Raw genomic sequence first — 26,096 nt, 5'->3', positions numbered from 1 at the left:
GTTCTTTCGATGGGATGTTCCTCCGACGTATTCCTTATCGACCCTCCCATCCATCCCCGCAGTACTACTTCCCTTGTTGTTGCAGCTTACGCTCCTTCAGGGTGATTAGTCTAGTCCAGAAAGAATTATTGTGGGCTACAAAACAGAACTGAGCAACGGACGCTGCGCGTGGCCTTTATAGGCAGGATGACATCGACTCGGCGGACGTCGATGCGCAGCGCCCTCTAGAGAGAGAAAAAATGTCCGAGGCCAGCAAAGCTGGAAAGAGATATATAAGATAAGGATTACGTCGGAGGAACATCCCATCGAAAGAACGTTACAAGGTAAGAAGTAACTTGTTCTTCTGTCTCAAAACCCTCCCCTTCCTCCTCACCTTTGTCTTTTCTTCTGGGTTTCGTTTCTTCTTTGTTTCCGGGCCTCTCCTTTTTTTTAATGAAGGTAGAGACGGCCACGAAAGGACGCCACCGTGGCACCATATAGGTGAGGCGGTGGACGATCCCCCATGACCGTCAGAAAAGGGAAAAAAGCCAAAGGCACAAAAAAACCCTACAAGATGACTTTAGGCTGACGCCGGGCAGTCCGGAATCCTTGGAAACACTGGATGAAATTAGGTGTTCAATATGAAGATCCAAGAGCGAAGATAAGGTAAGCAGAAGTGCAGCAGTTCGTGTGGCAGAGGCAGTCCAGTAAACAGTCCAGGTCCGGTACACAGATATTCGGGAAGGTAACAGAACGGGAGGCAGAGGCGGTCCGGTGAGCAGGCAGGGTCGGTTGACCAGGTATCCAAATGGTAAAGGTAAGGAGAGAGGAGAAAACAGGGTACCAAAAAAGGGAAAGGAACAAGTATAGAAGAAGAACCGAGGAGGGGGGGAAAATAGGAACGGAACGAAGGAAAAGAAGGATTAAGTACAGAAAGAGCTACTAGAGGAAGAAAAGAAGGGAAGAGGGTTGCGGAGACGAGTATGAGCGGAAGGAAACAGGGGAGGAAGCCAGGAAGGGAAGAACAAGAAGAGCAGAAAACGCTCGGGAGGCAAAACACAGAGCGGCAACCACGGCGAAAAACCTAGGGAACGTTGCAACGTATACGCGACCCGCAAGTAGAGGCATAAAAGCTCCTGGTCGCGTATGTGAGTGGAGAATTCTAGACCTGCAAGTTACGTTCGGGAGAAAACGTGACGGCAGAATCTATGGAGAACCGCGGTGATAGTGATTCCAGACTCGCCATTTCCCCCAGGATGTGACAGCTGTGTAACACACATGAAATATGATGCCTATGCAGTTATCTAAAACTCCATAATCAAAGAACACATGAGTTAAACACACATCAAAATACATGAAAGAGTGGGGAAAAAAGGCTCGCATCCTTTCCAGGTAAAAAAATCAAGTCCTCAAAATCCAGCAAAGTTGTTGGTGGTCTCTAAGGTGAAGGGGATTGGCACATTTATGAGAATTCTCCCTAACAATTCCTGTTGAAAGTGTTCCGCTCTATAGGCTAGCAAGCCTCTCTAAAAGCCCTGTTGGACTTTGTAACATTTTTAACTCTCTTGCAACCCTGGGCAAACCATTCTGAAAGACTATTCTGTAATGTTGTAATCTTGTTTTGGGAAACATTTTAATATCAAGAATGCTTTGTTACACATATCGTGTCCATTGAAAGTGTTTACTTGACCTTTTTTGAACCACTTGGTTCCTTCTTAAGAGTTTGCCTTGACTGCTCAGCCATATTACCACTTGGAGAGTTGGGACAGCTCTAAAGAAACAACCTGAACACCAAGTAGATTGCTGTATTTGGGTCTTAGAAATCGCACCTACCAAAAAGCTTCCAAAGCTGCTATCGTCCTGCTGCACTTGGGCCTATTCATTTGGGCTGTGCATCCGTTAAAAGCTCTTGGGTCCACCAAACTCTCCATTATTTCCTATTTATGGATGATCCATTGTCAACCTGTATTTCAGTGATATGTTGCCCTGTTGATGAAGTAGTAATACTGAAACGAGCAAAAGTAAGGTATTGGCTGTGCATTGGTGACATTGACAGAATTGATTAATCCTAGCAGTTTCTAGCAGTGGGCAAACTGCTGTGTCAATCAACACAACTTTCTTGCCCATTCAGTGGAAATATTGGGCTTTATAGCTATCCATCTTAGTATAGTAATACTTATAAGTCTATTCTGTTTAAATTGTTGTCTGTTTGTGTGTGTGCAGGGATAAAGGCAAACGAAAAGCTGTATTTTCGGAAGATGAAGATGAAGACGATGAGCAGGATGACGATGCTAGTAGTGGCGAGAGTGAGCCAGAGCAGCCGGTTGTAAGATCCAGGCGATTACTGCCTAGAAGGTAAGATTTGCCGGACTCCAGCACTTCTGTCCTTCTGTGACTACATATAGTTGCTTTTGTTTTCTGTCTTAAATGTAACGGTAATGAAATGTGATGTAATGCCACTGGTTCATAGCAGGACTTAAGCTATTTAGGTGGAGGGTCGGACAAAGTGGCCCAACCCTCGCCACAGAAAAGCGGCCCTCGCCTCACGACCCTTGACCTCTGCTGACATCACCGGAAGTGATATCATTTGACCCCACCCCAAAGTGACATCCCGGGAAGCGATGAAACACAACCTTTCACCGCTTCACAAAACAGGACGTGGCATCAAATAGCATTGTTCCAAAGTACACTATGAAAAATATGGTTATGATTTCACTAATGTGATATACATTTCATACAAGAATGGATCATCATATGTATCATTAATATCTGTGTTTATAGATCCATATTTTAAAATTACTGTGAATGCAATCCGACATCCAAGGCCAAATGATAATATGGTAGTGTATAGCACTTAATCTTAAGCTCTTTTTTTATAGAACCAATATGTATACAATATCACCCAACCTTTGTTGGTGCTCATTTATAGACCTAAGAAGGATGAAAGGCTGGGATGGCCTTGCTGGGATTCGAACTTGCAGATCACACACACATCGCAGCAGCGAACGCTCAACCCACTGAGCTATCATATTGGCTATAGTAAAATGAAAAATGATTCTGTAGTGTATACCATTTAACTGGTAACTGGGATTTAACCGCAGACCAGTTAAGTTCATTCTGCAGGTCTCGTGAAAAGTTGGCCGCATGTCAAGCCGGCATGCATTTACTTTCAGGCTTCAGAGGTTGGCAAAATAGGGAAAGCAGCGCACTCACAGGACATCCCATACTCTGAGCACTCGTTACCTCATACATGTTAGGTTAAAGGTACTTATATAGCGCACCGTCACCAACGGAATTGGTCCCCAGGACGCTCTGGCGGATCTGTAAACGGGAAGGACAGGTAGGGTTAGTCGGGAGAAGGAGAGTGGGAGAAGTGGTGTGCTGTTGGCAGCTTCAGCTCGGTATACACCGAGTGCTGGGCTTTGGTGCTAGTATCGGATCGGGCGAGACCTCGACTGCTGTAGGTGATGTTTGTGTTGTTGAAGCGGTGTGGTAAAATGTGTGCGGATTGGTGGGAGAGCGATGGTTGTGTCACTTTGTGTGGGTTAAGTATGCAGAAGATTGAGTGTTGGGTTAGTGGGGTCTGTATCCTGATTCAGGTACTTCTGGTTCCGTTAGTTGTATCCCTGTGGATTGGGTTGTTGCTGGTTCCTCGTGGGCCAACTCGCGTTGGTGGTGCTTTGCTGATCCAGCGGTTTCATAGTGAGTATTGTATGGAGTGATAAGTGTGTCTGAACCTTTTCTTCGGGTGTGGGACTGGGTTGGTAATATCTATTCTCTTGTTATCTAGTGTGACACTGGTCGGTTGAGGCTTTGAATGGTTCAGGGTCGGAGTGGCGTCTTAGTGCATCCGTCTTGGTGAGCCTGTGTATTCAGTCATTTGTTTCCTCCTGTTATGACTGTCTTTCTGTTGGTTCTTTGGGGTGAACATCCTTGGGGTTATTTTTGTTGTTGTAGTTTTTGTGTGATGGGGCATTGTGCTTCCCGCTGTGTATTGGTGGACAGTTTGTAATGATGAAACATTCTGTTTCTCACCCTCTGGATCGGGGCTAGTGGTGCAGTGCTTCCTTTCCCCCTCTGTTGTCGTTAGGTCTGTTGGGAATGGCTGTAGTTTAAGGTCATGGTCCTCTTGGTGATTCGTCCTAGTGTTTCTGTCTTTGTCTTGCTATGTATACGGTCTTTGGTCATATTGGGGCTGTCTCCCGGTTAGTCTTTTAGTATGTTGTGGAATATTTTCCTTAGGGTTTTTCCCATTGATTGCTTCTTGTGGATCAGGGTCTCTCTCTACGTTCAATGTTTTAGTTGTGTGTGTGTGCCCCTGTGGCCGGTCTTTCTAGTTATGACGTGAAGAGCCCGGTTCTGAGTAGTTTCCTGAATAGTAGGTTGTTGCTTGTGTTACGTATGTACTATGGAAGGTCGTTCCAGGTTTTTGGGACTTGGTGAGAGGAGGAGGATCCTCTAAGTTTTCTTTTGTTGTATGGTTTCGGTTCCAGGCAGATGTCAATGCTTGATCTGAGCGTTCTTGTTGGTTGATGTAGACACAGTTTGTCTCTCAGAAACTCAGCGCCTTCGTTGTGTACTGATCTGTGCGTGATGCACATTGTTTTGAATTTTATTAGTTTTATTTGTAGCCAATGTAGTGTTTTCAGCGCTGGTGTTTTGTTTTCGCTTCGGGGTAGTTTCAGTAGCAGTCTGGCTGCCGCGTTTTGAATGCGTTGTAGTTTTTTTTAAAGTTGTTCAGGCATGCCTAAGTATAGGTTGTTGGCGTAGTCTACTCGGGACATGACTAGGGCGATGATGGTGGTGGTTTTGTTGGCGAACGATAGGAATGGTAGGATCCTCTTTGCCGCTTGCATGAGGAAGAAGCTTTTCTTGAGAAGGGCGTTTACCTGTGGCTCTAGCGTGATTGTTGTCCATCAGGAACAACAGGTTTTTTACAATCGGCGAGGGTGCTGGGGTTGTCCTGAGTTCCCTTGGCCAAGGGATGAAGTGATTTTCTCCTTCATTTTTGTGGTGATCATTATTTCTGTTTTGCTTCGGTTGATTTTGAGGCAGTTGGAGTTCATCTTTTTGGGTGTTTGGTGCTTCGAAGTTTAGGTTGTTGTAGTGTTTCCTCTTTACTTTTTGTATTTCCTTTTTGTATGCGGCGTTGTGTTGTAGGAATTTCAGTTTGTTTGCAGCGTTGTTTTGTTTTCTCCAGTCAAGTTCTAGTCTTTGGTTTTGTAAACAAAAATCCTGAACATCCTGCCAGGGAGATGGGAAAGATAGACACATTACAACAAAGCATTTGTTGTGGCACAATCAAGTCAATGGCCACTTGATGTGCTATGGTCAAATATTTGTACACTGTACAGATGCTTTTAGGCACAAGGATTTTGTCGGAATGAACCGAGACAAAGGCAGAAAAAAAACGTGCATTACTGCAACTTGCGAAAGGCAAAATATAGTCCGGAAATGATGCTTACTTGACTCTAAAATTGGTTGTTTATTACTAATACATATTTATCACTAATGCAACAGCACAGCCACACCAGGGGGCACGGTGCTCCCTGGACTGGCGGCCCGGTGACAGCCGTTGGTCCCTCAACTCATGTTCTCTTATTTTGCATTTATATATAGCGCCTTATGTACCATTGGTATGATCTCAAGGTGCTGGTAGGTTGGACGCCCTCGGGAACCGAAGTGTGTGTGTGTAAAAACAAAAAAAAAAAACGAAAACGAACACTGGATATGTGTGCAGCAGTGTTACATTCCTGTGATAGCTGCTTCTTAGCGGTAGGTGTGGTAGTTGGGAGATCAAGAGTGTGTGTTCTTTCTGGTAGGTTGTTATCCAGACCGATTCTGGCTGCATTATGCCTGTGGAAAACGCCTAGGCTGGGGGGGGTGTACCAGCTGTGTTTTAGATAGGATGATGGGGAGTATGTGGCAGGCGATGGTATGAGAACAGCTATACCGAATGGTGTCATAGTACCGCTGTGTTCTAGTTGAGTGGTGGTGTAAAGGAGAGAGTAAGCGTGGAGGTGTGATAAGGTGGTTTATATCTTGCGATCGAGCACACTCCAGCAGTTCCATGCACTTCAGCCGTTTCATGCACTCCAAACCTATGCACTCCAGCCATTCAATGGATTCCAACCATTGTATGCACTCCAACCATTCTTTCTACTTCGGCTGTTTTATGCACTATAGATCGTTCCATGCTCTTGAATCTTTTTTTTGTTGTCAACTCCGTGCTCTCTGTCTGTTCCGTGCGTTGCATCCGTTGTATGTTCCATCCACATACTCCACCCATTCCAACCACATATTATACCCGTTCCATCCACATACTTCGCCCGTTCCATCCACATACTTCGCCCGTTCCATCCACAAATATGCGTCACCTGTTCCATCCACATACTTCATCCGTTTCGTCCATCCATTTCCTCGATTCATTCATATATTTCACCCTTCCTTCCACATACTTCGTCCGTTCCATCCATCAATTTCATCGGTTCCATCCATCAACTTCACCCGTTCCCATTCATATACTTGCCCAGTTCCATCCACATACTTGACCCGTTGCATCCACATACTTGACCCGTTGCATCCACATACTTGACCCGTTGCATCCACATGCTTGACCCGTTGCAGCCACACGCTTGTTCCGTTCTACCTATTTCAACCGATCCTTCCGCATACTTACCCTGTTCTTTTCACCCATTTTCTTCGTTCCTTCCACACATTTCACCCGCACCTTCCACATATATACTTCACCACCCGTTCCATCTACACACTTCATCCATTCCAGCCATACATTTTTCGTTCCATACATCCACTTTCTCTGTTCCATGTACCTACTTCACCCGTACTTCGCTATTCCATTCACCCACTTCCCTCAATTCTACCCACCCATTTTGCCCGATACATCCACGTACTTCACCCGTTCCACATACTTCACCCGTTCCACGTACTTCACCAGCTCCACCCAGTTCGTCCGCACCACCCAGTTCGTCCGCTCCACCCAGTTCATCTGTTTTACCCACACAAACATCCGTTCCATTCAACATACTTGACCCATTCCTTCCACCTACATCACCCGTTCCGCTTGTTGTCAACATACACATTTCCCCATTGTAAGACACAGAAAATCCTTCCTTAAATCATTATAGTTAAATTCCATTCTTCCTTCAAATGCACACAACCTATCCTATTTCTGATGTTTTTCTAAAAGAAACTCCTAACCAACATTTTAGAAATCCTTTTTATGTTACACTCACTACTTTAATGACCGCTGGCAGTGGTTTAATTTTCCTACCATTGTGTGTTTTTAGCACAGGCTGAATCCTCACCTGCAGTAATGCTCCCATGGGTGCCCGTTTTGTCAAAATGGCCCTAATCTTCTTTTTTCACCATTTCTTGCTTGTGAGGTCTTTCTTGGGTTTTACTCTGCGTGCCAAACTAGGTTTAACCCCTTTGTTCATTTTGCCTTGGGCAGGCTGTTGAAGCCCACCTCCGGCTCTGTTGTGTCTGGCAGGGCTGGAAGCGAGGGAGGTGCCGAAACTCCCTGCTGTCCTTAGTCTCCTTGGTTACCTGAATTCACCCAAAGGTGATCGACTGGCTGTCCTTGGAAGACAGCCAATCTGCTCTTTGAGTGACAGCTAGGCTGTGCCTGAATGGGAGAAACCTGCATAAAAGGCGAGGTCTCTTGAACAGAAGGCAGAGTCGACCACTGGACGAAGAATCCGAAGAAAGAAACCGGAAGAGATGCTTTCTGCACCCTCCTGGTCTGTTGTCTTGCCTGATGAAGCTCTGCTGTTGTGCTGAAGCTCAGAATTCCGTTTCGACTAGAGAAGCCTGGAACGGACCACTTCTTCATTTGGGTTGGTGGGACCAACTGACCCCAAGATTAACTTTGCTGGATCCCCTCTCCCTGCTGGCTGTACTTCCTTGCTGCTGCTGGAACCAAGTGTCACTGGTCAGGAACACCCGAAACAAGTGCATCTTTAAGCCGGACCAGACCTTCAGGAAGCTCCAGAGGACCCTTCCCAAGCAGGACAACACAAGGCTGAGCCACCTCAACAGAGTTCCAGATCCCAGAAGCAAGGGAAGCCCATCAAGTGTCCGAACTGCAGTGGTGCTGCTGACCAGTAGCTGAAACCGGAAAGTGCCGCTGTTTTGGAAAGAGCCCATTGCCACCGCCGACCTTCAAACTGCAGTGCAGAATTCCTCCAGATGCCCTCCTTCTTGTCTCCACAACTGAGGCCCAGGAACTGCAGGACTGCAACCTGAACAGAAGCCAGCTGGATCCTCTTCTTCCAACCTAAGGTACTGTCTTGACTAAAGGGGTACTTAACCCTTTGGTCTGTAACTTGTTTGTCTCACTGAATGCTTGCAGTAGCTTCTTTTTGTGCAGAGTTGCTTGCAGCTTTGCCCTTCACAAGCCTTAAAGCTTGCAGCCCAACAGTGATTATTTTACTATAAACTCTCTTAAAACATTGTGCAAGACTTTTGTGTTATCTGAAGAAGTGCTTCGGCTCCATAGTTTGTGCTCCAATTGACTTTAGCTATCCTGGCTCCTTGCAGACTCTTCTGACCCAATTACTTTGTGTTAAACTGTCCCTCATAGGTGGTGCATACGTTACTTGTATTGCTGGGAAATTGTTAACCCACACTGTATTGGAAAGATTGCAACTGATTCCCATATTCTGAGGACCTGTTAACCTTTTTCCTTCCTAACCTATTTCTTTTTCCACAACCTCAGTATTGCAATAAGTGTTAAAAAGTGATATATCAATGTCCACAGTATCCTAGCTATGGAAGTCACCTCAGGGTGTAGGAAGTGTGTTTATGACATCCCAAAGGGTATCTACTTGCTTAACTTAAATCTGAGGAAGTGTTATGAAGTGTATTTTTGTTTTTGCATATGGCTCTTTCTAAAGAAGGCTTATTTAAAACTGACTGTTAAATCATTATTTTACTAGAAAACGTTGAGTATAAGTGTTATTTGAATACTTGTAATTTTGAATCTCTATGTTGCACCTCTACAACTCAAATTTACTCCTGTTGAGATGGGCCTGGTTGCTCAGTAACTCTACCAACTTGTGAAGTACAGACCTATACAATAGGTGGGTTACCTAATACCAAGCAGATAAGTGTTGTGTAGTATCACACAGTGTGACTGCACCAATTCTTACATAACAAAAACATTCTTAAATAGTCAGTGTTCAAAAGCGAAATCCCAGCAACTCAAGAGGACTCGCCTTTAGAAAGCACAAGCTGTAAGACCAGTGCAGGTAAGTGGAGGTCAACTTAGTGTAGGGCTAAATTCCACTCCCAAAGATAGGAAGCACCCCAAATGGCAAATTGCTAATGTACCCCAAACTCAACAGTACCTTTGAAATGAAGACGTTGTTCCAGCTGGATGCCTTCATGATGCAATGCAGCAGATCGTTGTTCCTGGTCCTTGACCGTGGTGACGAAAAGACGGACGTCTGGGGGCTTCTGCAGCATCATTGGAGAGAGGAACTCGGCAGCAATGGTTTTCTGTCGATTCAGAGGCTCTTTATGGTTTTGGTGCCTTTTTCTCAGATCCAAAGAAGAACGTAAAGCTCGGGTTAGCATTTCCTTGATCCCTCAATCCTGGATTCTGGTGATTCGACTCTGGAGGTGGATCTCTTGCTTCTGTGGGGTCCCCTGGATGCCCACATAGATTTGGCCGGTTTCGTACTTCGGAAGACCATGCACTCACAGGTAGTCGAGGTACCCTGGGTGTTGGACTTCAGCAGCCTTGGAAAGTCGCAGCAAGCCGTGGGTTGCGCCAAAATAGAGTTCGTCTCGAGGCTAGTTGGTCCCACCAGCCTAAGGGAGGAAGTCGTACTTTACTGGTCTTCCCTTTAGATTCGAAAACTGGGTCGGAACATCTGCAGTTGTTCACCAGGCACTTCGCGGTCCAGTAGTTTTCCGCTGGCATCTTCTCGTATTCTGCTTCGGATGTTGCCTTCCAGTAGCCGACTCTGACCTTAGATCCAAAAACCTCGCTTTTTATGCACGTTCCCATTCATTCACCGCCCTAGACTGTCGATCACACAGCAGGGTGGCTGTCCTCTAGGACAGCGAGCCTGTCAATAGGAATTGTTTTCACTCAGGCACACATAGAGACAAAGAACAGGGAAGTTTCGGGACCCTCCCTCACTGCCAGCATTTCCAGATACACCGGAGCCTGGGCGGGCTTCAGGGGGTGAAGCCTGCCAAAGGCAAAACACACAAAGCACTCAAACCTGAATAGCCAGGCATAGCCCCCACCCTGTATAACCTCTTCACCAGACCCCAGTTCAGAATCCTGGATTCACTGGACATCTCATATACCAACTATGCAGATGACACCCAGATGCTCATACCTCTCTCGGGGGATTATCTAGCTGACACAAACACGCTCAATTTCATTTACTCCACTATTCTATCCTGGATGGCAGACAATTGGCTCTGTCTAAACAGTGAAAAAACCGAACTCCTACTGATTGGGTCTCTATTCACACTGAGCAAACTCGCCAAGGAGTATCACACCTTCACTATTGACATCTCCATCACAGTATCACAAGCGATTAAGACACCGGGCGTGTACCTCGTACCAAGCCTGACCATGGACAGGAAGGTCAATGCCATTGCTTCCTCTGCAGTGTATCACTCCAAACTGATCAATGCTGTCAGACCATTCCTGACCCAACAGAACTGTATTACCAGAGCCATCATTGGTTCCAGACTGGATTACTGCAATGCCCTCTTTATTGGTACCTCCCAAAGAAACCTGGCTAAACTCCAGATAGCCCAGAATAATGCCTTAAGGGCCGCAACAGGCATATCACGTAGGGAACACATCTGTGGTCAGGAGACAGGTACATTGGCTTCCTATCAAGGAAAGGGTTGTCTTCAAAACTCTAGCCCTAACACACAAATGTCTTCACAGTCTTGCATCTAGGTATCTAGCGCAAAGGATCTCCAAACAAACAGCGTCCAGACCCTCCAGGTCCGCCTATGCCAACCGCATCATGGTTCCTCATACACGTAGAGTGCGTGCTGGGAGCTTGAGTTTTCCATCTGTGGTTGCTACTCTCTGGAACAATCTCCCAGGCCAGATCAGATCATTCGAGTCTCATGAAGCCTTCCGCAAGGCCTTAAAAACTAGGCTCTTTGTCTAAAGGGCTTATCCCCATGTGCGATATTTTACCTATGCTACCTCACTGAATTGGACACACTATGCGATGTAGAATACTGTACTTTGTAATTTAACCCTGTAAGCAACTGTCTGTAAGGTTTATTCCTGGGCCGCTTATTGTAACCCTCAAGCAAGCCTTCTAAGTATCCTTTATAGCGCCTCGATGCCTGTGGGCTGCAGTGCACTCTACAAATCCCCCAAAAAAATAAAAGGATAAAAGCCCAAAAAAAACTAACTAACAAGAAATGTCAGAAATGTCCGGGGGCCATTTTGAGAAAATGGTCACCCTTGGGTTCGGTACTGCAGCTGAGGTATCAGCCCGTAGACACATGTCACTAGGTAGTAACACAGAAACCACTGCCACCAGCCATTGAAGTGAGTTAGTGTAACAAAATGTTACATGAGGAATGGGTTAAAGGAGTTGTAACCCCCTACCCCCACCCCTCCTCATAGGGTGGTATGTGCTGGACTCCTAAAGTAAAGGTAAGGTAGACAGGGGTCATCTTACTATTCTTGGGAACAGTAGTTCACCCAAGAAAATGTAGTTAAACATTTTCCAATCGACATCTCAGTGGCACTGCACAGAAGGTGCTGTGTGACAATGCGAAAGCAGAGGCCTATGGAGTTTACCAGACTCCATAAAACAATAAGGAACATAGAAAATCATAGCCCGGAAGACACATGAGTGAGTGAGAAAAAGGTCCCATTTGCTCAGGAGTAAAAGTTTTAATTAAAAAAAAAAAGAGTCCAGCAAAAGAGGTGGCGGTCTCCTAAGGTGAAAGGGAATTGGCACAGAAATGAAAATCCACACACACACGCTTTCCCAGGTGGAATTTCCTGGCAAGGCAGGAAGAAGGCCAAATAGTATTATGGCCAAAGAAGCGAGCATAAATCTCGTGGCACGTCTATTTTAGGGCACTAGCCACGTTTAGTAGCCATACGTAGTAAACGCAAATGTCCATACCAAAGCTTTATGCAAAAATGGCAACAATGTAGCAGTTGCCATCAGCTTGTCTATAGGCCCATATATAAAAGTAACCAAAAATACCATCTGTAAAAAGCTAGGGTGATCTAAAAGTATCCCCATTGGAAGATGCTGGGTGCAATATAAAAATACAAGATTTCAAAATGGAAACATAGTTTCCCACTACTGATGTCTGAAGGATTGATCAGTATCCCCATTCCAAGTGAGCAGAACGCAAGGGAAGTGAAGCTGAATGCTTTACTTCTCCAGCATGGGGTCTGGCATGGATTCACATTCTCATGAATATTCCCCGTCTTTGGGATGGGAATCCTCAGTAAAAGAAAAAAGTTTCACTTTCACTTACAAACTGTATTTCGAAGGGATTGTATTCCTTATCTTAGATAATTCGTCTCCAGCTTGCTGGCTTCGGAAATGTTTTCTCTGTAGAGGGCGCTGAGCGTCGACGTCCGCCGAGTTGGTGTCCCTCGACAGCCACTGTATTAGCGCCAACGTCACCATGCCCATAAATAGCCACACGCGGCGTCGGTTGCTCAGTTCCGTTTTTCCGCGCTTCGTGAGGCCTCGGAATATCGTTGCTCAGTTCAGTCAGATAAACCTCTTATATTTCCTTGAGAAAACCAACTCGTACTCGATGGCTTCCTCATCCGAACCGACGACTCTGCGGTCCGGCTTCAAAAAATGTCGAGACTGCGGAAAGAAAATGTTGCTAACGGATCCTCGCAGGATCTGTTTGTGGTGCTTAGGAGTCGAGCACCGTTGTTCGGAGTGTGAGGACTGCATGTCCTATGACGGCGAAAGCCTTGAAGCAGCGCAAGAGGAAGCTCGAGAGAGGTAAGTCAGTTAAAACCTCCTCGAAAGTTTCTTCGGTCGAGGCATTCGTCTCCTCGCCGTGGAAAGCATTCCCATTCTAGGTCTCGAAGTAGCTCCCACCACTTATCAAGATCTAGACACTCAAAAAAGAGACGTTGAAGATCCCCTTCCTCGTCATCTTCTGTTTCCCCAGAAAGGGTCTCCTGCCCCACAAAACACAGCTCTCGGGCTGAGTGGGAGGAATTCAGGAAAAAGATGCTAAGCGTCTTCGAGAAAGCAGCCTCGACCCCCTCGAAGACAGCTGAGGGTGATACCCCGGGTGAAAAACCCAAAAAATTGAAACGCTGCGAGTCGTCGCACCCGGAGAAAGAGTCCACCCGAGAGCGCCATGGGCCATCGGATTGCAAGGCACCATCTTCAATGCCGTCCTCGAAAGTCCCTTTGACTCATGGATCGGCGCCATCAACGCTGTTATCGAAGGGTTCTTCGATGCATCGGTCGATCGAATCGACGCCATCGTCGACGCCAACATCGACGCCAATAAAAGAAAAAACCACGGCTACTTCACAGCCAACGGTTATACCCAGGGGCTCCAGCACGACTCTGAGAACGTCGTTGACGTCCTTAAGCAGGATCCCGATCCTCTCGAGTTCCTCGAGGCCTCTTTCGGTTTTCTCGGCGCCTTCAAAGCCTTTCACATCGGCGTCAACAACATCGACTTTTTCTCGACCAATAATGACAAGTTTGCCTCCTTCTGCTTTGGAAATGGGTTTTAAACCATTTCCGAGGTCAGAGTACTCCAGAACCTTATCTTCAATCTATGAAGAAGGGGAGGATTCTGATCAAGAAAGACCCTTCGGGCTGCAGAGGACCACACCACCTGTTTCAGAGGTTTTTACCTCTGAGAAAAGAAGGTTGAAAGACCTACAGGAATCCTTACATGAGGCAAGTGGGTTGGACACTTCCCCAGAAGTGGAATTTGCCAAACCAGACCCAGGGGAACATACCAAAACTCTCTATAGAACCCTGATGGCAAGAATTATTGAATTCATGGGTTGGTCTGCGCCTTCACCTGTTTTTCAACAGGCTGACCTTACAGACATACTAGATAAAGGTCCACAGGAGGATCCTGTGGTCCCTTTCCATACAGCTTTACAAAGGAAAATTTCATCAAATTGGGAAACTCCTGAGGTTATCCCTGCAGTCAATAAAAAATTGTCAGCCAAGTATAGGGTAGCTGCAGCTGACCCTGAATGTTTATCAAAACACCTGACTCCAGAGAGCCTAGTGGTTCAAGCAGCAACTTCATCAAGCAGCAGATCCGCTTATCCTACTGTTCCACAGGACAGGGATGACAAAAGGTACGATTCTATGGCAAAAAGTCTTTTCTGCTTGTAGTATGGTGTTGAAATCCATCAACACCACTTGTACGCTCGTCAGGTTCAGTCACACACTGTGGGAGTGTGCTTCATCAGCGGATGACTGCATAACGGAAGGAGATGAAAGGGAAGCCTTCCTTAACATCATTAAAGATGGCAAAGATGCCATGTGCGAAACTCTTCAAACTGGCATCGATTCCGCTGACAGTATCAGCAGGGCCATGGCGGCAAGTACTACAATCCGCAGGCATGCGTGGTTATGAAAGTCTGGCTTAGCTCCAGATGTACAGGCCAGACTTTTGAATATGCCCTTTGACGGCTCTTCTTTATTCGGTAAAAAGGCTGATGAGTCTGGAAAGGTTGCAAACATCTAAAGCAGCAGCAACATCTTCAGGAGCTGCAATCCCCCAAACTCCTTTTCGCCCCTCAGGAACCTCTGGGAGAGGAAAGTCCTTTTGCTATTATTCCGCATTCGGGAGAGGCAAAGGACAGCCGGCTCAAAGAGGCCAAAGGAGTTCCACCCGAGGTGGACGGGTTAAAAGTACTAAGGCCGGAGCAGCAGAAGGTGCCTCTTTACCCTCGGCATCTTCATCAGCCGCCCCCAAACCATCTGAGGTCTTTCCACACAAAACACCTGTAGGGGGCAGGTTAACTCACCATCTGACGGAATGGCAGGCTATTACGTCAGATGCTTGGGCATTGGAGAAAGTTGCCAAGGTTACTGCCTACCCTTTCTACGCATCCCTCAGTCATCCACCGGGGCACAGCTCTCTCAAAGTTCCAGATCCGCTCCTCTTGCAAGAAATTGTAGACCTGCTAGAGAAAGGTGCCATAGAACCGGTACCTGTAGCGGAGAGGAACAAGGGCTGGTACTCCCCCTACTTTCTCATACCGAAGAAAGACGGAGGACTGAGACCTATCTTGGACTTACGAGAATTGAACAAGTTCCTCAGAAAGGACAAGTTCAAGATGGTAACTCTCTCTCAGATCCTTCAGGCCCTCCAGCTCCAGGACTGGCTGGTATCTCTGGACCTCCAGGATGCTTATTTCCATGTGCCAATCCATCTCAAACACAGGAAATACCTGAGGTTCGCAATTGGCGGCTCTCATTATCAGTTTCGAGTTCTGCCATTTGGGCTGACCTCCGCCCCGAGGGTCTTCACCAAGCTAATGTCGGTAGTGGCTGCAAGTCTAAGGAGGGAAGGGATCCACGTCTACCCCTACCTGGACGATTGGCTGATCAGAGCTGTATCTTCAGAACTAGCTCAGATCCAAATAGACTATGTCTGCCACTTCCTTCACAAACTGGGCTTCTCCCTCAATTTAAAGAAGTCACAGATGATACCATCACAGAGACTCCAGTTCATCGGAGCGGTCCTGGACACTTCCCTGGGAAAAGCCTCGCCACCAGAGGTGAGGGCTCAAGATATTCTGCAGATGGTCAATAAGTTTCAAAATGCCCAACATCTCCCAGCCTTCGACTTTTTGAGATTGCTAGGCCTCATGGCATCCTGCATCTTTCTTGTGCCAGAGGCTCGCCTGAGAATGAGATCTCTCCAGTGGGCACTAAGAACCCAGTGGTCACAATACTCAGGAAGAATGACAGATCTCCTCCGGATTCCGGACAAGGTAGCCCACGACCTTCAATGGTGGGCCTATCCAGAGAACATCTTGAAAGGAGAACTGTTTTGGCAACCTTGGCCGGAGATAACAGTAGTCACAGATGCCGCACTCACGTGGTGGGGAGCCCATGCCAATGACTTGACCATCAGCGGTCGTTGGTCTCCATCGGAGTCCAGACTACACATCAACCTATTAGAGCTGAGAGCGATCAGACTAGCACTGAAAGCTTTCCTGCCATCAGTACAGGGGAGAAATGTCCTGATAATGACGGACATCACGGTGGCCATGCACTACCTCAACAAAAGAGGAGGCGTAGGGTCACTGCCACTGTGCAGAGAGGCAATGCAGCTCTGGTTTTGGGCAATTCAGGAAGGAATTTCTCTATTGGCAGTTCACCTAGCCGGAGAGAAGAACTTGACAGCGTACGCTCTAAGCAGGCAGAGCAGTCTCCCACGAGTGGGAGCTAGCTCAGGAAGTCCTTCAAGAGATCTTCGCCATTTGGGGAACTCCTCAGGTGGATCTGTTCGCCACCAGTACCAACAGGAAGTGCGATCTGTTCTGTTCAAGGGAATTTCCACCGAGAGGAGCTCTAGGGGACGCGTTCGTAGTGGACTGGGAGTTTCCACTCCTTTACACGTTTCCACCAGTACCTGTTATTCCTCAAATGATCAGGAGGTTGAGAAGATTCTGGAAAACCATGATCCTAATTGCCCCGGACTGATCCAGGAGAACGTGGTACCCGGACCTTCTGGATATGTCCATCTGCCCTCCAATCCATCTTCCACTCAAAGAAAATCTTCTCTCGCAGAAGAGAGGTCAGGTTCTCCATCCAGACATAAAAACCCTCAACCTTCACGCTTGGCTTCTGAAAGGTTGAGGTACAAGGATTGAGACCTCCCTGATGATGTCATGGAGGTTTTGCTTTCGGCCAGAAGGCCAGCAACAAAGTCTTTATACCGCTGCCATTGGAACAAATTTTGCAGCTGGTGTAGAGAGGACAATATCGACCCTTTTTCATGTGGTACACCAACGGTGTTATCGTTTCTACTCTACTTGGCAAACTCAGGCCTTCAAGTTGGCACTGTAAAAGGCTAGCTCGCGGCGCTATCAATCTTCAAGCGCACTGCGGAGGAACCATTGTATTTCAAACTACCCTTAGTAATACAATTTCTCAAGGGATTAACTAATGTCTATCCTCCAAGACCATTCCAAGTTCCCTTATGGGACTTAAATTTAGTCTTAAATTTCCTAATGGGTACTCCCTTCGAACCACTCCACTCTTGTTGGCTGAGATTTCTCACTCTTAAAACTATCCTATTAGTAGCACTAACATCTGCTAGAAGGGTGAGCGAATTACAAGCTCTATCTTGTAAACCCCCCATACAATTTTCCATAAGGACAAAGTTGTCCTACAGGTGAAGCCTAATTTCCTCCCAAAGGTGGTTTCTGAATTTCACATCACTCAGAAAATTACCTTACCTTCATTCTACCCCCCCCATCCGGGGAAAGAGGAAGAAAGGCTAAATAAGATGGACTCAAGGTGAGCTCTAAGCTTTTACATCAGCAGACTTGCTAGGATTAGGCAAGCAGACCAACTGTTTGTAGGCTACTCAGGTCACAAGTTGGGACTACCCATAACACAACAGACCATTTCCAGGTGGATTATTTTGGCCATTCTGGAATGTTACAAGCTGGCAGGGAAAGAGCCCCCTCAAAATCTTAGGGCTCATTCAACCAGAGGTATCGCAGCCTCTTCGGCTCTCCAAAGAGGGGTACCGGTCTCAGACATATGTGCGGCTGCCACATGGTCATCCGCACATACATTCACAAGATTTTACAACCTGGATTCCTCCGCTAGTCAAGAGACCAGATTTGGCAAAGCCGTATTACATTCGGTTCATTCCTAAAAGGGATACATGACATTGTTACTCCCACCTCCAATTACATACCACTGCTATGGGAGTCTATCTAAGATAAGGAATACATCGGAGGACACAATCCCTTCGAAGAACAAGTTACTTCTTACCTGGTAACGTTCTTTCGATGGGATGTTCCTCCGACGTATTCCTTATCGCCCCTCCCATCCATCCCTGCAGTAATACTTCCCTTGTGGTTGCAGCTCACGCTCCTTCAAGGTCAATAGCCAATTCATGCAAGACTTATCTTATGCTACAAAACGGAACTGAGCAACGGACGCCGTGCGTGGCTATTTATGGGCATGGTGATGTCGGTGCCGATACGGTGGCTGTCGAGGGACACTAACTCGGCGGACGTCGACGCGCAGCGCCCTCTACAGAGAAAGAATTTCCGAGGCCAGCAAGCTGTATACGAATTATCTAAGATAAGGAATACGTCGGAGGAGCATCCCATCGAAAGAACGTTACCAGGAAAGAAGTAACTTGTTCTTCTCCTCTAAACCAATCACTGACCTCTGGGTCTACGACTGCCCTCTCCCTAAGCCCCTCCTCTGGCAGCCATGTTCAGATTTTTACTGCACCTTCAAGTGTTGGGAGTCCTTGTGGAATCGTCTTGCGACATGGTGCCGGATGCAGAAGATCAATCCTCAGAGTCATGGCTCAGCAGATTCTTCCGTACTTATTGTCTTTGGCCAAGACGGGGCTGGCGCTCGCCTCTATCAAGGTGCATCTGGCGGCGATCTCCCGCTACACCAGGTCTCCAGGATGGTCTTCTCTTTGGTCCCACCGTCTCGTCAAGGAGTTCCTCAAAGGACTGTTTCGATCGTTCCCTAGGTGAAGGTGCCTGGCCCGGCGTGGGAATTCAACATGATACTGACAAGGCTCCTGGGATCCCCTTCGCGCCTATGCATCAGGCCCCTCTCGTTCCTTTCCTGGAAAATGGCTTTCCTCATGGCCATCACCTCTGCCAGGAGGGTAGATGAGATCCAGGCCCATCCTTCAAACAGCCTTACTTGACTTTTCATGACACAAGGGTGGTGCTACACATGCACCCCTCTTTCATGCCAAAGGTTCAGTTGGAATTCCACCACAACGAGCCTTTGGTGTTGCCTGTGTACTTTCCAAAGCCTTTGTCGCAGGCTGAAAGGGCTTTGCACTCACTGGAAGTGGCTCGTGCTCTGAAGTTCTATGTGGCATGCACAAAGAGTTTTACGGAAGACGTCTCAACTATTCGTGAACTTTGGTCCTGTGAACCATGATAAGCCCTTGTCCAAGGCTTCCATCTCGGGGTGGCTCTCGGCTGTATAACACACTGTCACCGGTTGACAAACTGGCCGCTGCCCGGCCATCAGAGTCCATTCCACCACAGCGATCCCTGCGACAACGGCATTCCTGTCTGGTGTGCCCCTGCTGGACATCAGCAGGGCTTCTACCTGGAGGCCCATGCACACCTTCACAAGATTCTACTGCATCGACAGGGATTCCAGAGAGGAGTCCAGGATCAGACAAGCAGTGCTACGCAACCTGTTTGCATGAAGGTGAGCCTGTTCCGGAGGTTAAAGTAATTGCTTCTGTGGAGCCTTGCCACCTCCTGTGGTTATGTAATGTTCTATTGCTATGTATTCTTTATTCATGAGCATGTGAATCCATGCTGGAGAAGGAACAAGTTACTTACCTGTAACTATTGTTCTCCAGCATGGGTCTGGCATGGATTCACATGCAAACCCTCCCACCGCCTCTCTGTGGCTCTTCTTGCTCATACTGTCACTTTACGTGCTTACCAAATCTGAACATGGCTGCTTAAGGAGGGGCTTAGGGAGACTGCAATCATTGGCTGGGGGGTAGTATTACCCAGAGCTCAGTGATTAGTTTAGAGGAGAAATACAGTTTGTAAGTGAAAGGGAAACTGATTTATTTCTTTAACCGAGGATTCCTGGCCTTACGACGGGGAATATTCATGAGCATGGGAATCCATGCCAGACCCATGCTGGAGAAAAATAGTTACAGGTAAGTAACTTGTTCCTTCCTTTCAAAAAGTCAGAACTGAATCAGAATTGGATTGCATAGGAAACTATGGAGGGAAGTTGTAAAAAGAAAATCTTCCCTAACACATGAAAAGATACCTGATTACAGTGAAAAACAAGTGGCATACAAAGGTCCATACCAACTAGGTAACGCACTGTGCAGAGCTGTGCGAGTGACAACTTCTAGAACTTCAGTTTTTGTTTATATTTGTAGGTTGGGTATGTCTGTAAAAACACATTTTTCAAGATGGTCATTTATCCTCTGTTTTTGTGTTGGAACTATACTGGGAATGTGGCACTTTCATTTAGAGACTTAAAGCAATGCTCATTTCATGTATAAAAGGAATTGATTTACTGCTACATACTAGCGCTTGTCAGAATAAATTACTCATTGAGAAACCTTGTTGTGTACAAATGCTGTTTTAAAATGGAATGCATTAAGCTAGCATGTTTTCTCGCTGAGGTAAGGAAGCATGAATTGAAAATAAGCCATGAGCCAAGCAGCATACACTGTGCTCAGTCTGCCGTGCATGGAGCTAATGCTCACTATATCATGTTTTTGTTTACTGTACAGAGCAGCCGCCAAGGCCACTATTAAAAAGCAGCAACAGATTCAGAGAGGAAAAAGGAAGCAGCAAGATTCATCAGAAGAGGAGGATGACGACGACGACGACGACGATGATACACCCAAAAGACAAACCCGTAGACAAACCGGCAAAGCGGTCAGGTAAAGTGAGAAAGTTACACTGTAGTGGATGGTCTGACAGTGCATCATTCCACTTTTAACAATAGTTCAAGTAGGTGATGATATACTATATTGCCTTCCATAGTGCAGTGTCTTAGATTTACATATACACTTGGCGCCGAGTCTTGTAAGGGAAGTGTGAGGTGTAGTGGTTATTGGGGTTGCAGGAGGATAGCACGGTTGGCTGTCCTAAAAGTGGTTATGCGAAGCAGATGTGAGACACTGTGCTGCAGATAAGCATCTAGAGCTTGATATGGTATGGCATTTATAACGCGCCTATACACAGGTGTTCCAAGGCGCAACGAGGCAAGGGAGGCGAAACAGAGGGAAGACCGAGACAGTGATCCTACTAGGCCAGGTGACATGGAGATCGCGCAAGTGCGGTGGAGGGGGGCAGGGGAAAAGTGCAAGTGGGGGGGCAGTGCAGAACATGGGATGAACAGTGAATTAATGAGGATAATAAATAGAATAAATAGGATAAGAAGTGCAGCCAGCTGGTGGCAAGAGTAAGTGCAGACATCGGGTGTCAAGTGCTAGTAGGGGCTGTAGGCATACAGAAACAGTCCGTGAGTGCAAGAGTTGCCAGGGGGGCAGTGCAGGTGTGCAACTGGCGGGGGAGAGAGGGGACCTGGGCCTGAGATCAGAGGGTAGCCAGGTAAACCAGTGCAGTTTCAGATTCGGCCAGGAGATCAGCAAGGGAGAGGGTGAGACAAAGCAGAAGCAAAGAGTAAGGTCTTGAGGTGCTATCCGAACCAGAGATGGTTCTCCTCAAGTTTCAAAGAGGCTGGGAGGCTGTTCCAGAGGGAGGCCCCAGCAGAGGAAAGAGATCTACCATCAACTCGCTGCTTGGAGAAGCGACTAACACTGAGGGACTTGGGTGCGGATGAGCGAAGTGCTCGAGAAGGATGATATTTAGGGAGAGAGAGTTGAAGGTATTGTGGTCCCATGCCCCAGAAGGCCTTGTGGACAATGCAGAGGGTTTTGAACTTAATACTCGCCGCCACTGGGAGCCAGTGCAGAGATGTCAGTCCTAGAGAGATGGGGTCCCTGGGCTTCAGGCCAAGGACAAGTCTCGCAGTCCTGTTTTGGATGAGTTGCAGAGGGCGGAGAGTAGAGGCAGTCAGATTTAGAACGAGGCAGTTGCAGTAGTCCAGCCTAGAGAGAACCAGAGCTCTGGAGACAGTGAGCTTCTGGGGGAAGGAGAGGAAGCTGGTAGTGTGACTTCTGAGGTGCAGCTGGTAGTGTGACTTCTTGGAGACATCAGAGATGTGATGAGAGAAGGAAAGTGTGGAGTCGAAGATGACCCCAAGGTTTTTGCTCTCACAGGTGGGAGCAGGAAGAGGGCCAAAAGTGGGCAGCGAGAGAGAGACAGGGAAGGAGGGAGCAGGAGTGCTGATGAGGAGAATCTCGGTCTTGCTGGCGTTGAGGCAGAGATCATTGGCAGCACACCACTCCTGGATGGCGGACAGACAGACAGTCAGAGATGAGAGAAGAAGAGGTGGCTGAGGGGAGCCTGGAAATTAGCTAAGTGTCATCCGCTGTGATTCCGATGACTCTTACGTGGATAGTCAAGGGCCTCTCTCAGACTCCCTGAAAAGTTCCTCTTGACGCCAAAGGGCAGAGAACGGTATTCCTCCCCACCTAGGCCCTTTTATGTCCTCTAAATGGACTACTGAAAAATTTGAGGGGTGCATGGATCGGCTGGAGCAGATTATCAGTTCTGCTGACCAGCCTCTGCCGGAAAAGGCTTGGGTAGACCCTAACCTTCAAATACAAGATGTGCAGCCTCAGGCTTCCCAACAGGAAGACATGGCCCACATGGACACATACAGGGACATTTATACTGAAGAAGAGGAATCTTCTTTTCTGGATAATTATGGAGAAGATCAACAAGAGACTACGGAGAACTGGGAGGAAACCCAGCAAGGAGGACAGGATCCTTGGTCACCTCAAGATCAGGACTCTGATATTTTGTGCGTTGATTCTCTTCCTTCCTCTCCGGCTCGCCAGGCCTCCCCTGTGGATGACCAAGTAGCTTTCAACACCATGTTGAAAAAATCTTCAAAATTACCACTCAAGAGGCTTTGCCTGAGCAGGATTTTGTGGAAGACATTATTAAGGAAAAACCTCCCGCAAGTCAATCCATTCCCCTCCTTAACTCTGTTAAGAAGCGGATAGCTCCATCTTTAGTCACACCTGCCCAGACAAGGGCCGTGAACCCGAGAGTCGAAAAATTGTTTCGGCCTTCTCCTTCCGACCCCCTATATATCAAGGGGCATGCAATCCCAGACTCACTGGTGGTGACCACTACTCGTAAGAGGGCAGGGGTACCCCTTGCCACTGGAGAATCACCTCCGGACAAGGAGTCTAAAAGATTGTATGCCCTAGGCAAACGTGTCACTTTAGCAGCGGCATATACCATTCGTGTTGCTAATAATACTACACTATTAGCAAGCTATGCCTATGAACAATGGAACCTGCTCCAAGAAGGCCTTCAGGAGGTTCTGGAGCCGGCCAGGACCAAGCTTCTCGCCGTTGTTGCAGAAGGAAAACTGGTTAACCAGAATGTGGTCAAAAACATCCTGGATACTGCAGAAACATCTGGCAGAGCCCTTGCACAAGGGACTCTTCTGAAGAGACACGCATGACTGCGTACATCGGGGTTTAGACCTGAAACTCAGGCCTTCCTCATTAATATGCCCATCGAAGAGTCTAACCTCTTTGGGAAGGCAGTTGATGAAGCGCAGGAGACAGCCAAGAAGCAGCATGAGACCCTAAAGTCTCTGCAACAAATTACTCAAAAACCCTCTTCCCAGAGGGGTAATAACTCTCGGTGGTCCTTTTGAGGACAAGCTTGTGCCGGTCAAAACAACTATGGCACGGGCAGCTTCAACAATAGCCAAACATCTGGAAGCCCCGCTTACTATCCCTCAAGGGGTCAGAAACGCGGCAAGGGTAGAGGCAGAGGCCCCAATCCCAGAGGAGCCACGGCCTCGGGACAGAAATGACCACCAAGTCCAGGTCCCCTCCCATGCCTCCCCGGTCGGGGGGCGTTTAACGTCTTTCCTCAAGGCATGGGAGGGGATAACTTCTGACCAGTGGGTCCTAAAGACGGTTGCCCATGGTTATTGCCTGGAATTCTCCCGACCTCCACAGTTCAGACTGCCACGCTCACGGCGCCTTTCACCGGACCATCTAAAGATTATGATTCAAGAGGTGGAAGCACTGCTGGGAAAGGACGCCATAGAAGCCGTCCCTATTCTTCAGGTAAACAAGGGTATTTATTCAGTGTACTTCCTTGTACCCAAAAAAAGATCTCAGCATGCCTCCTGTTCTAGATCTGCGCCCAGGGAACAAGTTCATAAAACTCCTGAAGTTTTGCATGGTAACACTTCAGAAGTGATCTCATTACTGAAACGGGGGGCTTCATGGCAACATTGGATATGAAAGATGCATACTTTCATATTTCAATATTGCCAGCGCACAGAAAATACCCAAGGTTCATGATCCAGGACAAACACTACCAGTTCAAAGTACTCCCCTTCGGCATCGCCTCGGCGCCAAGGGTGTTTACCAAAGTCCTGGCAGTGGCAGCAGCACACCTGCACAGACTATCAGTCCCAGTTTATCCTTACCTCGACGACTGGCTCATTACGGGGGACTCGTTCGACGCTTGTTTTTCGAACACCCAAAAAAGTAGATCTCCTCTTCAGCCTGGGCTTTTCAATCAACGAAAAGAAGTCCAGCCTAGTCCCCAGCCAAGTAAAACAATTTCTGGGGTCACTAATTCGGACGGAAGACTGTCTTGTCTTTCCCTCCAGCAAGAGCGTTCAGAACATGATCTCTCAGATTCCTCCATATGTAGCCAGTCGAGAGGTGACGGTACGCAAAGCCATGCGGTTGCTAGGGATGATGGCGTCATGTATATACTTGGTTCCCCACACACGGCTGCGAATGCTTCCCATGCAAGAGTGGCTCAAAAGCCAGTGGTGTCAGGCCAGCGGACAATGGGAAGATCTGGTTGTTGTCTTGCCAGCCCTCCTCCTCTCTCTGCAGTGGTGTTAGATTGAAAACCTCCACCACCCCTGCAGTGGAAGCCACTCTCGCGACAGACGCATCCCTCACGGGGTTGGGGGCTCACCTGCTTCAGCAGACGGCACACAGAGTGTGGTCCCCTCAAGTAGCGTCCAATCATATAAACATACTGGAGCTATTGGCAGTGTTCAAAGCATTGAAAGCCTTTCAGGTACAACTGCAAGGGAAGACGGTGCTGATCTTAACAGACAGCACTACAGCAATGTATTACCTGAACAAACAGGGGGGCACCGACTCTCCAGGGCTATCCAAGCTGTCCCAAAACATTTGGATATGGGCTCTCAAACACAGGATGTTTTTGTTGTCCCAACATGTTCCAGGGGAACTCAATCTTCTAGCAGATGTACTCAGCAGAGATTTTCCTCTGCCAGAAGAATACAAATGGCGACTGCACGAAGACATTGTATCCAGCGTCTTCACAGAATGGGGGTTCCCAGAAATCGACCTGTTCGCTACTCAGGGGAATGCCCAATGCCTCCAGGTACCCCCAGAACCGGTCCAAGGGGGAACGGTCTCTGGATAACTTGGTCAGGGAAATTTGTCTACGCTTCCCCCCCCCCCATCCCCCCCCCCCCCGACTCCCCTTCTCAACAAGATAGTGCACAAGATGCACCAGGAACCAGTTACCATGATACTAGTGGCCCCTATGTGGGCCCGCCAACCCTGGTTCGCTCAGCTGATGGAAATGTCCCTCTCCCCACCAGTCAAGCTGCCCTGCCCGTACAACATATTGTCTCAGGACAGGGGGGAAACCCTACACCAGTGCCCCCAAACCCTTAATTTATCAGCCTGGCTCCTGAGATCATAGAGTTTGGACACTTGCAACTCCCTCAGAGGTGCATGGACACACTCAGGGAAGAGAGGAAACCCAATACACGTTATTGCTATGCTAGCAAGTGGAAACGTTTCGTCATCTGGTGCAATTCCAAGGGTGTCAATCCTATCAATTGTTCACCCTCACACATTGTGTTGTATCTAACCCACCTGTTGGACTCTAGGTTAGTCTTTAATTCCCTAAAGGTTCCTCTGGCTGCTTTATCAGCCTACACGACATCACAGCAAAAGGTATCGTGGTGGAGGATACCAGTGATCAAAGCCTTTATGGAAGGAGTTAAAGGATTTATCTTCCCATCTCTCACCCAGCCCCTGGTTGGGATCTGAATGTGGTTTTAACCAGGCTCATGGGAGCTCCCTCGAACCTATGCATAAAGCAAGTCTAAAAGACCTGATTTATAAAACAGCCTTCCTAGTGGCTATCACTTCTATCAGAAGGGTTAGCGAACTACAGGCTCTTTCTGTTTTAGACCCCTTTGTTACAGTCCACAAAGATAAGGTAGTTCTGCGCACACATC

At 47.5% G+C, this 26,096-nt stretch overlaps 1 protein-coding gene across 4 annotated transcripts in view; it reads left to right on the top strand.

The window, feature by feature from the left end:
- Positions 1-26,096, top strand: part of CHD2 (chromodomain helicase DNA binding protein 2) — a 1,289,637-nt gene that overhangs the window by 238,274 nt on the left and 1,025,267 nt on the right. For all 4 annotated transcript variants that reach the window (XM_069625070.1, XM_069625072.1, XM_069625071.1 and 1 more), the window contains 2 exons: positions 2,203-2,334; positions 20,479-20,631. In XM_069625070.1, coding sequence (XP_069481171.1) covers positions 2,203-2,334; positions 20,479-20,631 — 285 coding nt within the window. The remainder of the gene's footprint in view (positions 1-2,202; positions 2,335-20,478; positions 20,632-26,096) is intronic.

The sequence above is a fragment of the Ambystoma mexicanum genome, chromosome 11, assembly GCF_040938575.1.
Source record: "Ambystoma mexicanum isolate Mex_15411 chromosome 11, UKY_AmexF1_1, whole genome shotgun sequence".
Classification (NCBI taxonomy): Eukaryota; Metazoa; Chordata; class Amphibia; order Caudata; family Ambystomatidae; genus Ambystoma; species Ambystoma mexicanum.
This window is presented reverse-complemented; position numbering and strand designations above follow the sequence as displayed.